Here is a 17,684-nt window from a genome sequence, read left to right as displayed (position 1 = left end):
TATCCAATGGCTTATGTAGACAACATGTTCGAAGGTATACGATAAAGCCACGTTCATTTCTCAGTTTATAAAGATGTTTCATTCTCCAGTCCTGATATTTGGACGGGCCTGAAAAATGGCGATACGCCCCCTATTCTATTTATACTTACATAAAACTTATTTACTTATAGTTTCATAATGAACGTCGAAGTGGTAAGCAAAATTGAAAATTCAATATTGTTACAACAATCCTGCCTTGCAGTTTTTATCGATATTGAAGGAGCTTTTGATAAAACTATGTTCAATAGCATAAGTAATAACCTTAAAAATCATGATGTAGACCCGGTCATCAGTGCCTGGATAACAAATATGCTTAAATCAAGAACAGTATCTTTTACTTCAACAAATACAATAAGATGCAAAGTAGCAAAGGGATGTCCGCAGGGTGGAGTGTTATCTCCATTGCTGTGGGTTTTAGTTGTGAATGATCTACTTTGCGATCTAAATAATAAAGGTTTTACAACAATAGCCTACGCCGATGACGTTACGATTCTCATTGGCGGTCTGTTTGTAAATACCTTATGTGAAAGGATGCAACTTGCACTGAACATCATAGAGGAATGGTGTCACAAACATAAATTGTCAGTGAACCCAACCAAAACGGAAATGGTTCTATTTACCAAAAAGACTAAGATAGGTAATTTAAAGCTACCTAAACTTTTTAATACAACCTTAAAGTTAACAAATGAGGTAAAGTATCTCGGCATATGGCTAGACCACCGCCTAAGCTGGTCTAAACATGTGGAGAAAACCCTAAGTAAAGCAACAATATCCCTATACCAAACTAGGAAACTTGTTGGATCCAAATGGGGACTCAAGCCAAAGCTGTGTAAATGGTTGTACACAGCGGTGGTCAGACCTATAATAACATATGGAGCAGTGGTTTGGTGGCAAAGATCGAACCTCATTACTGTGAAAAACAAACTACGACAGTTCCAAAGGCTTGCATGCGTTTCAATCACTGGATGTATGAAGTCAACCCCAACAGCCGCCCTAGAAATAATTCTAGGACTTCCACCACTCGATATTATCATCAAGCAGGAAGCTAAAGCGGCGGCGATAAGGCTAAGTAACATGGGACTATGGTCAACGAATACTACTGCACAGGGACACAGTCGCATACTTGACATTGCCAAGTTGTCGGCTCCCGGGTCCACTGAATGCAGCGACACTACTATAAAGACGTTTATCTTCAACAGAAGCTACACTATCCAGCGAGATCAGTGTGGCACATCAGACGAAAACAATTACGACGTCAATATCTACATTGACGGAGCCAAGAACAAGAAGGGCAGCGGTGGAGGTGTCTTCTGCCCGGAACTTAATTTACAATACTCTGTCAGCTTCGGGAACAAAGCTACTGTTTTTCAGGCAGAAGCTGCCAGCCTACTTGACGGAGCTACACAAATAAAAGACACAAAAAATAGCAATATCTGCTTCTACACAGACAGTATGGCTATTTTAGGTGCCTTAGGCAGAACTGTAACAAAATCTAAATTAATTTTAGAATGTCACAGAACACTGGAAAACCTAAGCATTTCAAATAATGTAACAGTACAGTGGATTAAAAGTCATAACGACAACATAGGAAATTGCGAGGCTGACCGACTAGCAAGAATGGGATCAAATACCCTACCAATAGGGCCAGAACCATTTATTAGTTTGTCATCAAAGGCAATAAGGCAAGTTCTCACCGATAAAACACTATCTGAACACAATCAGGAGTGGAAAAATCGTGTAGATTGCAGACAAACTAAAGCGTTTATTGTATCACACAACCATAAACTTACACGCTACTTACTCAACCTGTCCCGTAGTAATATATCATTAATGGTAGGATTAATAACAGGACATTGTTGCGTGAATAAACACTTATATACCATAGGTAACTCAACTAGTCCCTTATGTAGGACATGTAAGGAAGTAGATGAGACGGTTGAACATATTCTGTTAGCTTGTCCACCTACTACAGAAACAAGATTATCTATTCTTGGACCAACAGAGCGCCTACCTCAGCTATTACAACACCCAGGCCTGCTACTCCAGTTTACTCGGGAGCTAGGCTGGCTGAGCTGAAATCAAGGGGATATGTACAAAGGTTCCACTCGAGAGAGCCACGTACAGGAACTTCACCCCCTATGAGAATAGAATAGAATAGAATAGGATAATGAACGTCAGTATTTCATTCGAGTAGTTTTGAACCCGCATCTGAAGTCAGTTGAGGATCTGCTCGAGTGGAAGTGGCTATTTAATGAAGTGAGACAGCGCGGGCTGGATGTAGACCGGCAGACCAGCGGGGCGTGGCGGAGGGGCTGTGACGGACAGGGGGACAGGGAGGGGGGGGGGGGTGCGTGGTGCCTACCTAGTCCGTTCAGATGCTGACTCCACGAGCACTGGTCTAGAAATACGTAGTCTTTGATCAAAAGTGGTCTCTACAAGTAGATTTTATCTTTGTAAGCTATAATAATTACATTTTAAATCGTTTTTCATAACGATTAATAGAATGGATGTAGTTAGGTATAAATAGATAAATAATATAACTTTACTGAAATCGTGGTCGTTACATTCATAGTTATGATAACAAATAGACCAAGTATCGGTACTTCGTACGGCCGTTGTATCGTGGTTAAAAAAAATGTATTGGTTCATCATTTTTAAAATTGCCTAGGTACTTCAATTACACATTCAATTACACAGGGTGTAAATAAATTTCAGCTCCCGTAAAATGCCACATGATCTATGAGTCAAACTTAACACTATTTTCCAAGAAACATAATAAAAAACTAGAGTATTCGTCTCTTAATTGAGGATAACTCGGCAGGTGCTCGAGTGGACCGGCCGCCCTGAAGGAGCGACTATTGTCTCACTTCACACTGTTTATTTGAAAAACAGTTATAAGCCTAAGTGGTGCTTAAGACTCCAGTCTACATCCATTTGCTATTTTGTTCATTTTATTTCACGAGTAATTCAGTTCCTCTCTGCGGCTATTTTTTTCTAAAATAAAAACGTTTTCACTGAAGAATATCTAATGAATTACTGACACAGCTTTGTTTCCTGTAACTCTCAATATCTCATATGACCATGGGATATGGTTTTATGTGATATTGATATTCATCGCATTGCATTGGCACTTCATGAAAACTCCATAAACGCATTTGCCTCTCCAAGATCTGATAATAAACCACGCAAAAAGAATAGGCCAGTAAAGAGCTTAGAAAGGGAGACCTGTAATTTTCAGAACCACATCACGCGCCGCCCATAAAAATACGGAAATGGACGCCCCCGGCTATGATTTAACTGCAGACTCTCAATTTGTTGTGATTCCTATCCGCTTATCGCCCTCGCAAGACCCAACTCTTTTTATGTAAGAAAACACATAAAAACTTGACAGTCAGACCTCGCTTTTATGACGATTCTCAAAGTAATAAAATTTTATGTTTATAAATAAGTCCTAGTTTTTATTGAGGGATTGAACAAAACGTTTCGCGAACGCATGTTCGCATACCAAGAACTTGAATGAAATAAAGATGCGCTTGTACATACAAATACTCAACCAACCTTCTAAAGCTGGAATTAACACGCTCAGAAAAAACGGTACAAAATGTAGGCGTTCGCTCGTGCATAAAACTTTTCTCATATCGAGGATTCGCATTAAAATGTCAGATGTGTCATTTCGTCGCACTCGCGCTATGTGTTTGATATTGCGCGAGCTAATCAGTGATCACAGGTACCTACTCAACTTCTCACATAGGGTTTTAATTTATTTGTTTTATAGACGCGCGTCATCAGGCAACAGTTGTCCGCTGCTGAACATGGGCCTCCCTTGAGGAGCCAAGCAGCGACAATAATGATGTCTGATTACCCCTCGACTTAACACCTTGTTTTTATAATATTATTTACTCTCTATCTTATTTTTTTTCTTGTTTTTTATAATACCATCTTCTATCAAACCACTACTCCCTATCAAAATTCTTTAGTCTAACAATCTAGAGCTGGTCTAGCGTTTGTCACCGTAGTGTTTTTTTTTTTTATTTACTATTATTGTAAAACATTAGAAAAAACTAATTCGTTATACAAATTAAACTAACACTAATAAAACATAATTAGCCAGTCAGATAAGTTGCGGTCCAGGGTGCGTTGGACGCATATACCTTGAGATATAGGTACATTCGAAAAGGTACCTTTTGTACACCCTGTTGTTTGTGGTGTCCACAAGCCACATTACTCTACGTTATTTCTTAATTTCATGACCAGAATATAAATTTAATTTCCATCTCTAGCAGCCCGCGTTTGTTTTCTAATTTGTAAATATAAAGCGTTGAATGATTTAACAAAGTTGTTTTCAGGCTTCAGTCGGCGGAGATTAAAGAGCTTATTTCAGACAAAGTTTTTAAATTAGGTTTGTTCATTTCAAAGGCTTCGATTCAATCAATAGCCAACTCGGAACTTGTACACACGTCAACTTAAAAGTTTGCAAGTTAGGTAGGTGTATAAGTACGAAGAAAATACTTACGTTATTTTTGTTAATAGCCCAATTTATAAATTACTTATAATTCGTTTATTTATAAGTACTAAAGTAGGAGTAGATAGGTCGGCTGTCCCATTTCAAAACACAGTAACCGCCAACTTTAAAAAAAAACGGGTCTTTGATTTATACATTATTTTAGGCGATTCCGCACAAAACTGCATTGTCAGAATATCAAAAAACCGCTTAGAAACGAAAATAAAATTTCTAAAAACCTAGTAACTCCACCCTGCGAAATCAAAAATGCCACGAAAACCATTTCAAAACATAGTAAGAGCCACCAACCATTTTAAAACACAGTAAGTGAAAATGACTTACTAGGTTTTAAAATGGTCAATGGCGCTTACTAGGTTTTGAAATGGTCAGCAAAGGACAATTTTCGTCCGTTAATTTTAGTAAGTCACAAATGGCATACATTATTACTAACACTTTTTTCGAACAAAATATCAGACATTTCAGAACCTGTATCTTTGCACCAATGAAACCTAGAGAGTTGAATTAAAAGTAGAACATAAGTAAATTTTGTCTTCTTTATAAAAGCTATAGAGACCTTTCTCGTTAGAACCTTTCTACTAGCCCTATTTTGCATAAACAAAAAAAAAAACAAGTTATAAAACTGATTTTTAGATAGAAATTTAGGAAATATTGTCTAATTGAAGGCAGCCATAAATAATTTTCATGTTAGAGCCTTCTGAATATGGCTATTTAATTCATTTACATAAAACAAAAAAACAAACATAAAAATATGCCCGTATTTCAGCTATTACTTATAGTGCCGTCGTGTAAAAGTGCTGCAAAATTGGATTTATAATATGTGAAGGATCCCATAAAAAATGAAATTATTACGCAATTATTGCAATTTCAATATACTTAACTTGTCTTAAATGACACAATAATGGCCCTTACTAGGTTATGAAATGGTCAGTGAGGGCGGTTTTAGGGTGAGAAAACCATATAAAACCTAGTAAGTGTTTTCTTTTGTGCATTACAGCAACAATTTTAGTCATATTTAAATGAAATAGTATTGTATATAAAGCCTAGGTTCTGCCGCTTCTTTTAAGCTTACATTTGTTCAGATATCTATCATAGTTTTACCAGGGCATTGAAATGAAGGTACAAAAACGTTTTTTGGCTCTCCTGAACATTTTGTCTCATGGCTGTTACTGTGTTTTAAAATGGGACAGCCGAGGTACTTATGTAAGCATAATTTACAGTCAAAATTTTGTAATTATGGAACTAATAGTACCACTCAGATTCGCCATAAGGACAGGGGGCAGTGGTGAGGTGGTGACTGCAAGTGCACAGGACAAACACCTGGAACAAAAATTGTTTCACTTATTGAACGCCGCGATTAAATAGCAAGAAGCTGATTACTCCACAACTCGTAGGTACATACATTGATACATACATATACATGGCACAATGACCAATTGACCAGTTACAACTAGGGCATGCAATACCGCAATACCGGTATTCGTAATACCGGGATCCCGTACAAAATTTCCGCTTTTTTCAATACCGGTATTGAAAGTTAATACCGGTATTGAAGTAATACCGGAATCGGCAGTGGCGGATTAAGAGCATCGGTGGCCCTAAGCACAAAGCCTGTGTAGGCCCCTAATTTAGAACAATTTGTTAAAGTTACATAAAATAAGTTACAAGCACTAGTTTAATCTAGTTTTTTTGACAAAAAAAACAGCAAAAATTTACTTTTACTTGAATAACTTTGAAAATAGCCCCCCTTTGATGGTATTTTTATGTATTTATTAAAAAGTATTTGAAATAAGCTAAACAATTATACCAAAACCGTATCACTATGTCGAGGCAGTAAAAAATTATTAAAAGTTCAAAACACACCTAACGGAACGCCGCAGCTCAGGTAGCAATCCATTGAGTGAAAGAGTTCTGATTGTAAATGAAATCAACTTACATGAGCTCCGCTAGGTGTGTTTTGAACTTCAATAATTCTTGACTAAATTAGGTACTTGTAACTTATTTTACGTATCTTTTTAGCGGTTGTGCATATTTTTATTGAATAGAAATGACCTTTTGCGGATAAAATCATTTTATTTCATGTCCGTAATGCGTTTAAATCTCGAGATATGATTTTTTATGAAAACTAACTATCTAAATCTTTAAAATGGCCGCCATTTCTAGAATATTGCGATTTGACCCCACATATGTTTTCTCGATGAAATCACTCCTAGAATACACCCTTAAAGTTGGTCGGGTTCGAAAAACAACACATTGTATATGCACGGCACAGTTAAGTACGCGCAAGCCTCATTTTTGTCATAATCATCGGCGTGGAAACTAGAAACAATGTTTCCTAATGATGAACTATTTCTTCTACTGGTATATTTTCAATGTTTGCAAACAACTAGAATTTTTTCACTAGAAAAAAGTCTAGTTGCCTGCTATTCCCAAAAATCGAACCATCCACGAAGTGGACAAAAAATTGCTGTAAAATTGAAAAAAAACATTCACATGTTACTACTCAAGGATTTAGAGAATACTCTAATGAATGGCAAAATTATTGAAATTTCAAACATGTCGAAAAATGTGCAAGCCGCGCTTCGAGGTTGGCGCGGTATACAGTTTTACCACCCATATCGCACAGTATTCCATGTACAGTACAAGCCGGCCTGCGCAGGCAAAACTGTGGTAATACTTACGCGTGTGGTAGGCCCTTTACCAACCACACGCACGGTATTCCGTGTTTAAGCCGGCGGCCTGCGCAGGCAAAACTGTGGTGATACTTATGCGTGTGGTAGGTCCTTTAATCAGAGCAAACTCATTACATCGGACATATTGAGGATGAATAAAATGTAGGTATAAAATGAAACAGCAGCAGCTAGAGGATGGGGGCCCCTGGAGGCCCGGGGCCCCAAGCACGTGCTTGTCGTGCTTATAGGTTAATCCGCCACTGGGAATCGGACTTTTTTAGGCTATAAATAAAGCGATTAAGATTTAGTTAGCCTTGTGTGTGTATATACTGTGAAAGCGCACTTGTTCCCAACCGTTTAATGCAGTTTTCGGCTGCTAGAAATCTACTGTTGACCATGCGTAAACCGGCACCGGATGTAAAAAAATAGTTTATTCTAAAATTTAAACTCTAAAACTGATTTCTCGTAAAAATCTACAACAAAATACAGAATATGATTGCATTTTCTTGTTTTATTTTGATGTATACGACCTTTAAACACAGTATATGCCATTTATTACAAGGAAGTCTAATACCGGTATTAATACCGGGATCCCGGTATTGAGTTGTAATACCGGAACTCAATACCGGTATTGAAAATTGTTCCGGTATTGCATGCCCTAGTTACAACCGTGTTTACATTAAAAAGTGTAAATAAACCAGTTCCCGGCAAGATGTCCGTCACCGCGGTCGCGCGCGCGGCGCTCTGTGCGGCGCTGCTGACTACTGCCGCTCTGGCCGGGGTGCTGACATCAGTAAGAATTCTATTGTATACTCCCTTATACGTATAGAGAAAAAATATAGTTTAAATATTTTATACTTACCACTTTTACAAGTCCCTGTACTGGAAGATGCTATGGGTTTGTGTAGGATGGCCGCATAATCGCATAAGTACAATAACTTGTTTTTTTAAGGGAAGTGTACCAAAAGCTCCATACCTGGAGCTGAACGACGGGCACCGGCTGCCGCAGCTCGGCCTCGGCACGTGGCTCGGGAACAGCTCACAGGTACTACATTATTTAACTAACTCATGCTCTGAAATCATTTATTTTTATCATCCATGCTGAAAAAGAGGCATGAAAAAAGATATTTTCGTGCCCGGGTAAAATACGTTACAGGTAAGGGCGACTTGCACCAAATGTTAAATCGTAAGTACCTACTGTTGTTGGCTTGCTTTGACACTTTGGTGTGGGTAGTAATGTATTTTTACCCCACCATACTAAGTATAGGTACTTAGTATGGTGAGGTTAGAAAAACAAAATAATATTAGGTAGAGGTAGGCCTCTACCTACCTAATATTATTTTGTTTTTCTTTCATTTAACCAGGATTTACTCATGAGTCACCTAAACATCCCATCATCTCAGTTTTAATATAAACTCTAATATAATTGTAATGGTTTGAAGTTATCGCTATCATGACCACGTCTTGTCAGCCTTGACCCAACCCAAGGAACGTACCTACTCCTCCTCGCCCAAACAGACAACTTATCATAAATACCTAGAATAATAAATTATTTCCATTCGAGACTGTCTCAAGTGGGCTTTAAGTATGGATTTATTTCTTACTGACTTGAAAATTAAAAACATATTCGCATAAAATCAACAAATAAAGAAACAATATGAAAATGGCGGCCATTACACACCTAGGTGGAAATATAAAAGAGTACTAACAGAAGTCTGATGATAACTTCCTCGCTTCGCTACTAACCACAATTTTCTTGTATTATTTCTGAATCTGCCGGCGTTGACTACCAGGGTCGCATAAAGCCGCAAGGGGACGATGAAGCATGCGTGGGAGTAGGCCATGACATACGAATAAGTCTAGATAGCACGATATGGGCATGATTTCGTTTAGAAATTATAAACTCCATGTCCATTCTATAATATTTTCATATTGTTTTTAAACCAGTGGGTATTGCAACTACCAGGGTCGCATAAAGCCGCAAGGCCACGAGGTGCAGCAGGCGGCGGAGTGGGCCATCGCCGCGGGCTACCGGCACATCGACACAGCCAGGGTCTACGGCACGGAGCCCCAGGTCGGCGCCGCCATCAGGGAAGCAGTGCGGCGGGGAGATGTGAAGAGGGAAGACCTATTTGTTACCACTAAGGTAAGGGCGAAGCGTTATGGCTTGAATGTAGAAAGCTGTTAGAAAGCATTAGCGCTGAGTTACACAAATACACTACAATCGGCATTGCTAGCTGGTGGCTGGCTAGTGGTAGTGCTAGTGGTGGTAACCATTACAATGGAATATGACTTTATTGGTCAAAAAAATACTTATAAACTAGGAGCCGTAAACAATAGGCGATTGTATCGCTAAGAGCGAACTCTTACAGGCATCCTTGTTATATTGAAGTCTGCATGTTTAAATTAATATTCTAGACTGATAGTTTTAAAATACTCGGTGCTACGTTTATTATCTCGTAAAGTCACTCAAAAACCAAGAGGACCAGCAGACTCATCAGCCCCTTAGCTATCTGTACACGCACTGACCGGGGAAAAGAACCCCCTCCCTCTGTTTGCTTAGTGCGATGTGATTACAATACTTGCTGTAAACTTCCTCAGCTGTGGAACGACCGGCACGCGCGCGAGGCGGTGGTGCCAGCGCTGCGGGAGTCGCTGGCGGCGCTCGGCCTGGACTATGTCGACCTCTACCTCGTGCACTGGCCCATTGGACAGTTCGTACGTAAACGGAGCAGTGTTAGCTACCAAGTCTATTCACTTTAGTAACATCAAAGAATACAATACATGCAAAGCAAAGCTTGGACCTAGTTGTCTGGTAACTACGGTAGTAATGTCCAATAGTAGTTATAGACGCAAAGCTGGTGCGTGGTTTGGTTTGAATATATACAATTTTGAGAGCAGCACATTCAGTCCAGTCCTGGTCCAATCTAATGCACTCAGCCTCCAAGCCCAGATGAGGTATCCCACTTGCATCATCATAACTTCTCACAACCTACAGAAGCTACCATTGCCTTATCCGATTTACTGACACGAGTCAGTGGCAAACAGAAGGCCTGGAAAGTTGATCACCATGGTGAAAGGATTAGCCTGTAAGATTAGCGTCAATCAGCAACTGTCCAGGGTGCTCTTAAAAGACATAAAATATCTCTCCCGCAGGCCAACGGCAGCTACGACCCGACAGACCACCTCAGCACTTGGCGCGGCATGGAGGAGGCGCGGCGGCTCGGCCTCGCGCGCTCCATTGGGCTCTCCAACTTCAACCAGAGCCAGATCGAGGGCATCCTGGCCGGCTGCGAGGTCAAGCCAGCCGTGCTGCAAGTCGAGGTAGGACGGAAGGGATGAGGATTCTAACTACTAGGTTTTTTTTTCGGGAACACCCAAATATTCCGAAAAACTTTTTTCCGAATTTGAAAACACCGAATATGTAATTTACGAAATATTGCAATACCGATTTTTTTAAATGCCGAATTCTAAAAATCACGTAGATTATAATTTCGAATATTATAATCACGAAGATTTGTTATTACGATTGTCAAATACACGAACGTTAAAAAATACGATTACTCAAGCATACGAAAAATAAAATACCGATTTATTATAATCACGAAAAATTCAAATCCCGATCGAAAATGTGATAATTCGTGATTTTGACAAAAAAAACCGCAAACGTCTTAACAACCTTAGACCCAAAACCTAAAGATAGGTGCGACGACGAGCAAAGCGAGGAGGAGCGTGTTAGGTGCACATAGATATCGAAAAACAAAGCGGAGCGCAGCGGAGCGCAGCGGAGCGCAGCGGAGCGCAGCGAAGCGGAGCGGAGCGTTTCAAATATAGAGCAAAACAATTGCTCGGAATTTTATGGTGTTTAACCTTAAAATCCTTAGGACCTAAACCTAAAGATAGGTGCGACGACGAGCAAAGCGAGGATTAGCGTGTTAGGTGCACATAGATATCGAAAAACAAAGCTGAGCGCAGCGAAGCGGAGCGGAGCGTTTCATAGTTTTCTATTTACAATATTTTTACTCAAATATAGAGTAAAAATATTGTAAATAGAAAACTATTTGTAGTATTTGTTGTTAAGTAACACAACAAAGCAATGAAATTGCTCGGATTTTTACGGTGATGAACCTTAAAAACCTTAGGACCTAAAACTAAAGATAGGTGCGACGACGAGCAAAGCGAGGAGGAGCGTGTTAGGTGCACATAGATATCAAAAAACAAAGCGGAGCGCAGCGAAGCGGAGCGGAGCGTTTCACATAATATAGCTTAAAAAATATTGTTAAATTGTATACGGATTATGCTGTTAATAAACACACTATTCTTAATAACTATTTCTTGTTAACTAAGATACATTCGGGAATTTGTATTTTAGGAATATTAAAAGTTCGGGATTCGTAATTTTAATAATTCGTTATAATAAAAGGTCGTACTTTTAAAACATCGAAATAATAATATTCGGAAAATTTACTTTCGTGATTTTAATAAATATGTTGTTTGAAATTTCGTTTATTGACTAATCGTGATTTTCGTTATTCGGAAACTTGAAATTCGGGATTGTGAATTATTCGGAACTATGAAATTCGTAATTTTAAAAATCGTTATTTTCATATTCGTAAAAAAGTAATTCGGATTTATGTAGTGTACCCTTTTTTTTCTGACATGGGTATTTTTTGCCGGAAACGTCACAGTACGTAGGTAACTTATGGTTTTTGTAACGAGCTATATGGGCAGCCTTGCGTCTTGTACTTAGCGCATGCTAGGAGATTCTTGGGCTTCTTGGCTGTTATGGTAATACTCGATTAACTATGCAGATAATGAGCTTCACAAGTTTAGTTGTTCGCAAGAAATATGAAACCGAGAGAACTTTGAGAGCGTATCTAAACGTTTATCTACACAATTATTTATGATTGTTGATTTTAATTCTCAGAGTTACCACTTTCACCACTTCATTCTGAAAGATCCGCAAATGTTTACCAATCCTGTAGATCCAATTAACAAAATTCCTCGAAATGAGTTGCTCAGTTAATGAAAATATTCACAATTCGCTTTATAAAGAGGGTTTTAATTCCCATTGATTTTAAATTAATTAGAAAGGTTATTGCATACGTTTTAAACCACTTTATTTACTTAATAAGTTCAGTTTTTTTCTCTTTTCGAAGTCGGAAACATCCGGTCCGATTTAAAAACAATAATCCTGAATGCAACTCATCTTGTGATGGGCAACCTTCAACCTTCTTCAACCGAGCGATTCCGTACCGAATACTACGTGCTGGTACAACTTCCGTCCAGAACTGCTTATTACTTCCCCTCATCAAACCCCTCACATTCCAGATGAACCTCAACCTGCAGCAGGAGTCTCTCCGCGCGTACTGCTCCTCTCGCGGCATCGTGCTGACGGCCTACACGCCCTTCGGCTCGCTGCTGAAGGGCGGCGCGGGGGCGGGGGCGGGGGCCACCAGGGTCGACGATCCCACGCTGGTGGAGATGGCGGGGAGGTACAACAAGACCGTGCCGCAGATTGTTCTTCGATACTTGGTGAGGAACAAAGATTTTCCTGTCGATATAATAATATGTTAAGTGGTATTTTTCTAAACGTAACGAGGCTAATATTCGGGTAGAGACTAGGGTTAGTCAGAGTGGTGGAACGATTAGCTAGTCAGATAAGCAACAGTCGCAGGGAGCCCTAGACGCCTCATTGTCCTAGCTGGGGAGGCGTTTACGCTTGGACATCCTATGCTCACTAATCCGATAAGTCAGATTAAGAACTCATAAGGATGGCCCATCCTATTTTCGAGGGTCCCTTGCTATATCGAGATGAATGAATAACTTATTTTCCTCCATCAGATGGAGCTAGGAGTAGCAGCAATACCGAAGACCATAACCAAGCAGCGAGTAGAACAGAACATCGACATCTTCGACTTCCACCTAACCGCCGCCGACCGCGCCGCGCTCCGGGGCTTCGACGCGGGGCTCCGGACCATCGCCGGGGGGAGGTGGGCGGACTCCCCGCAGTACCCGTTTGAGAGGAGTGAGGAGTGAGCGGTGATGAGAGAGAAGAGAGGTGTCTGGGTGGAGGGTATGGACAAGTGAAAATACATAAAGTGTGAAATTTGAACAATGTAGCAGTGCCGGTGGTAAAGGCAAAAGAAATAGTTAAATAAATAAATATACCTAATACTAAATATAACATTCACTCTATGTGAGTTTCGATTACCTAGTTAAGCTTTGGGCATATACTTAGTTTCCATCAATAAAATATGCATTGTAGAAAGGATAAGTATAATTTTAAATTCTATAAGTAGATAACTAGATACCTACTTAATACCCAAAATGTAATGTTACACAAAAGGCATAATAATATACTAACGGTCTTATTCATAAAAAGTTACGGGAGACCTATAGGCCTGCTATAAGCAAATGTCAAAAAAACTTTATTCATAAACGATCAATAGCGCTAAAGGACTCTCCAACTGATTCGTAAAACCTTGATATGCTAAAGTTGGCTGGACCCTACTAGACACCTTCCGTAAACCTCCTCTTGTACAAAAACATGGCGGCCGGTCAACAGCTGTTCTGCTTTATTGACGATTTGACATTTGTTGTGAGTTATAGTGCCACAAACTTATCTGTTCCGGTGAGAGCGAACTAAATTGATCCATATCTCATTATTTACTAATGAATGATATATTGATATAGATTAGATGGGTTTATTGAAACTACAAGAGCGAATTACCATTACTGGCAAACTTAAAATCTAATAGAATGAAGAAATATTACACATTTACGTGAGCTGTCACCGGAACAGACAAGTTTGTGGCACTGTACCTAATATTTGCTGAAAATAAGTTGCAATGGTAACGTAAAAATTTAATTATTTTTTTTGTGGGTTTTGGCTTGGCCAACTGCGCCTTTAAGCCAACGTAAACTTTTTTAAGTGCCGCGCCGTGGCTAACATAGATATAGTGCGACAAACTTATGTGTTCCGATGACAGCGAACTAAATTAATCCATATCTCATTACCTAAAAATTAATTATATATTGTTAAATATTATATGGGTTTATTAATACCGCAAGGGCGAATTTCCACCACTGGCAAACATAAAATCTTACAGAATTAAGAAATATTAGACATTTACGTGAGCTCTCACCGGAACAGATAAGTTTGTGGCACTGTAATAGAGATTGAAATACGTGTCAAATACGAAGTCATGTCAGATGTTAGTCTATCCATCATTCCCCTACTTAGATAATAGAGATTGATAAATGAATGAAAGTTTTCGCTATTTTTGTTTATGGTTTCGTCGGACCGGCAACTTAATAGGGTAAATGTCAAAATGTTTGGTCTGTGAAATCTATTAGCATCACTATAGTTATTGAAGGTCTACGGAACTATTATGAATAGAGATTTTTACGAAACCTCAAATAGGCTTAATGTGTTCCGTAACTATTGAGCTCAGTAAACCTACTTTAAGGTTTTTTTATGAATAAGACCGTAAGAACCTAGGTACCTACTTACATAAGTTTTTCTGAAAACGATTGTCGTGGAATCTTATGAGTTGGCGCCCCACAGTTTAATTCACACCTCCGAATAAAAGAAACAAATGGAAACTTCATATCATTTTCCCCCTACCTCCCTCAACCTGCGCGGCTCAAGCGGGCTCATAGTTTAGGCTTTTGTTTGCACTTTCTTGGAATAGGTTACAACGAGTATATTTTAAAGGTTTCGTCTAGCAAAATAATTGGTCTTACACCACCACAAAAAAATACTTGTAGGTACATATGTTAGAAGTACTGAACTACTTTTAAGTTTCTCTCAAGGATCGCATTATCATCAGCTAACTATCGTCCACTGTACTAGACATAGCTCTTCAACAATCGCAACTACCTACCCTGGCTGTCCACACATCAGTCATTAAAGTTTAAAGCTCACCCTCAGCATTTTAATTAGCTTATCCTAAACCTTATCATAGACTCAAAAATACATTCATAACTATGTGAAGGAACGGGCGATAAATCCCGGGAGGTGTGTGTGGTGCGGCGGCGGCGGCGGCGTGGCGGCGGCAGGGACATACTGCGCCGCCGGCTCTGGAGGGCTACTCTAACTTCACAAAAAACAGGGTGTTGCAAAAGTAAAAAGTGACTACCAAACTTTCTATGAAGAGGCAAGAAAAACGCGAATTTTCAGAAGTCGTAGAGCAAAAGTTGTCAAGATTAACCCCTGAATCACCCCTTTTCGGCTTAGTATACTACTTTTGCAACACTCTTTACAATGGTCGTGAAAAGAATCAGAGCTGTTAAACTTGATTTTTCGTAAGGTAGAGTGACCCCCAGCCCGGGCACGCCAGGCGTCGTTTATTTTATTTCCGCGGCATGTTTGTGAAATTTAGAGATAAATGCACTCGCAGTTATGCGTCGGCCAATTTACGAGAGCCGCGCACTGAAATATACGGATTCTACAACTTTTTGCTAAAACTCTATTGAACAAAACAACAACTTTTCCTGCAATGAAATATTTATTTCCGCGCATCGTTAAATGCATAGTCGAATTCAGATAAACTTTCGAATGAAGCCGCAACAGTGGCCTGTGAAAGTGTCCAGCACTTTTACAAAATTCTGTATGTGACACTACAGCATTTTGTAAATGTAAATACAGAATAGGACCAGAGGTGGATACAGACGGCAACATCCATCATAGGACAACCCGGACTCGGGTGTAGATGGTAGAGGTTCCTCTCCTAAGACATACTATGTGTGTACACACGGCAACGTTAAATGGTTGGCAGGGCACACTAACGTAGGTTGTGTATGTGTGTGTCGGCGACGTCGACGTAATTATTTACTTCTGGGCAACCCACACACGGATATTGTAAGTATGTAGTTGTGCCAGTGACAATGATTCATTGTTTTTATGGTATGAAGCAAAATTTTGCAAGGCATTGTAATAGATTGAATGGCTCAGTTGGTATGATTCAAGACTTACATTAATCGGTATGGTGGTTCAAATCCCACTGAACTTACAATATTCCTTTTTTGTTTTTTTATGGATTTAATTTATTTTTTTAGGATGGTTAATAATAGTATTGTAGTATATACGAATAAAAGCAACACAGAAAGTAAATGAAACAAGTTATTAAGTGTTAAAATTACCAAATTTATTCTTGCCGTAACATAAACATTAAGGATGTTACGTTTTTGTTGTTTTTCGTTTTAAAACATAGTTGTAGTTTATATTAATAAGGAAAATTTTCAATTAGCAGTTTTAAATCATAATAAACATCAGAAAAGGATGGAATGGCTGTTTTACTAAAGTAAATAGGCAAGTCATTAGTTATATGAATGAACATGTTAATTAGCTAGAAATAAGATAACTTATTCTAACCTCAGTAACAATAACATCATTAATTAACACATTGGCTTACCCATAATTGTAAATAATGATAATAAGTATTTAACAAAATAACTAAAATCTTATACAAATGGAAAAATAAAAATTACTGAGCTAACCCCAATAACTATAATTTTCACCACTTTTTCGCCATAATATCTTACGTCCATCCTTGTCTGACTTAAAGGATTTTTCATCACTAAATATCACCACATTGTTGCACCAATCAAAGTTTAAAATAGTCAGTCGCAAAACGCACTCTGTTTCGTCGATGCTGATCGGTTAGGGCAATTTTCTTCGCCGGCCTCCGACACCGCAACCCAGCAGCAGTGAATCCGTACGGTTTGTAGGGATAGATTATGTGTTGTGGCCGTAGAACGGGTGCTGCAGAACGGATCAGCGCTACGTGCAGCTACGATTTCTCGATGGCGTGGTGATGCATCCGTATAGACGACTACTGTTTACATGTCCCGAATCTGCGTATCGGTGAACCCATAATTGAACAGTTCTCCTCTGCAAACAAAAAAAAACAAATATTTACTTAGCTTATACAAATACAAATATTCTAACAGTCAAATAAAATATTTGCAATTCTATGTTACTTACCGTTAAACGTCTTGCGATTTCACTAATTGTAATGTTTTGTTCATATAAATATTGTATACGATTATCTCCGCCTTTTAGAACATGGTTAAGTGACTTTCCATAGTGACTGCGAAGAGTAATTAATTAAATTGACAAATCACAAAGTGAATCACTTTGCAGATGCAGAGGTGAATTGTCACTAAAACTAAAAACAAATTTCGTTTATTCATATTGTATGAGGGTAGAATGGTTTTAATTCTCAAATGAAGAACGAATCATATATTTTTGGCGAAGAGAAATAGTCGACAGCTATGCAGCTTGTAGTCATTTGACAGCTTCAAATATGGTAATTTTATACTCAACAGCGTTTAAATTAACGCAAAATTTGAATTAAGTTAAATAAAAATAACCATCCGTGGACTCGAACTCACGACCTATGTTTCATTAGTCTAACATTCTACCAATGAGCTACGAAGTGTATAGA

At 38.9% G+C, this 17,684-nt stretch overlaps 1 protein-coding gene across 1 annotated transcript; it reads left to right on the top strand.

Moving 5' to 3' along the window:
• Positions 1-7,903: 7,903 nt before the first annotated feature.
• LOC105382569 (aldo-keto reductase AKR2E4) lies at positions 7,904-13,528 on the top strand. Its single transcript, XM_048629555.1, has 7 exons — positions 7,904-8,023; positions 8,183-8,275; positions 9,197-9,376; positions 9,832-9,948; positions 10,387-10,554; positions 12,562-12,765; positions 13,075-13,528. Exons 1-7 carry the CDS (start codon positions 7,943-7,945, stop codon positions 13,267-13,269), a joined length of 1,038 nt encoding a protein of 345 aa, XP_048485512.1. The 5' UTR covers positions 7,904-7,942; the 3' UTR covers positions 13,270-13,528.
• The last annotated feature ends 4,156 nt before the right edge of the window (positions 13,529-17,684 follow it).

The sequence above is a fragment of the Plutella xylostella genome, chromosome 23 (assembly GCF_932276165.1).
Source record: "Plutella xylostella chromosome 23, ilPluXylo3.1, whole genome shotgun sequence".
In the NCBI taxonomy this organism is placed as follows: domain Eukaryota; kingdom Metazoa; phylum Arthropoda; class Insecta; order Lepidoptera; family Plutellidae; genus Plutella; species Plutella xylostella.
This window is presented reverse-complemented; position numbering and strand designations above follow the sequence as displayed.

Coding starts and splice junctions, on each gene's coding strand:
- LOC105382569 (XM_048629555.1), top strand. CDS start 7,943: ATGTCCGTCACCGCGGTCGCGCGCGCGGCGCTCTGTGCGGCGCTGCTG. Junction 8,276..9,196: donor GGCTCGGGAACAGCTCACAG/GTACTACATTAT, acceptor TGCAACTACCAG/GGTCGCATAAAGCCGCAAGG. Junction 9,949..10,386: donor ACTGGCCCATTGGACAGTTC/GTACGTAAACGG, acceptor TCTCTCCCGCAG/GCCAACGGCAGCTACGACCC.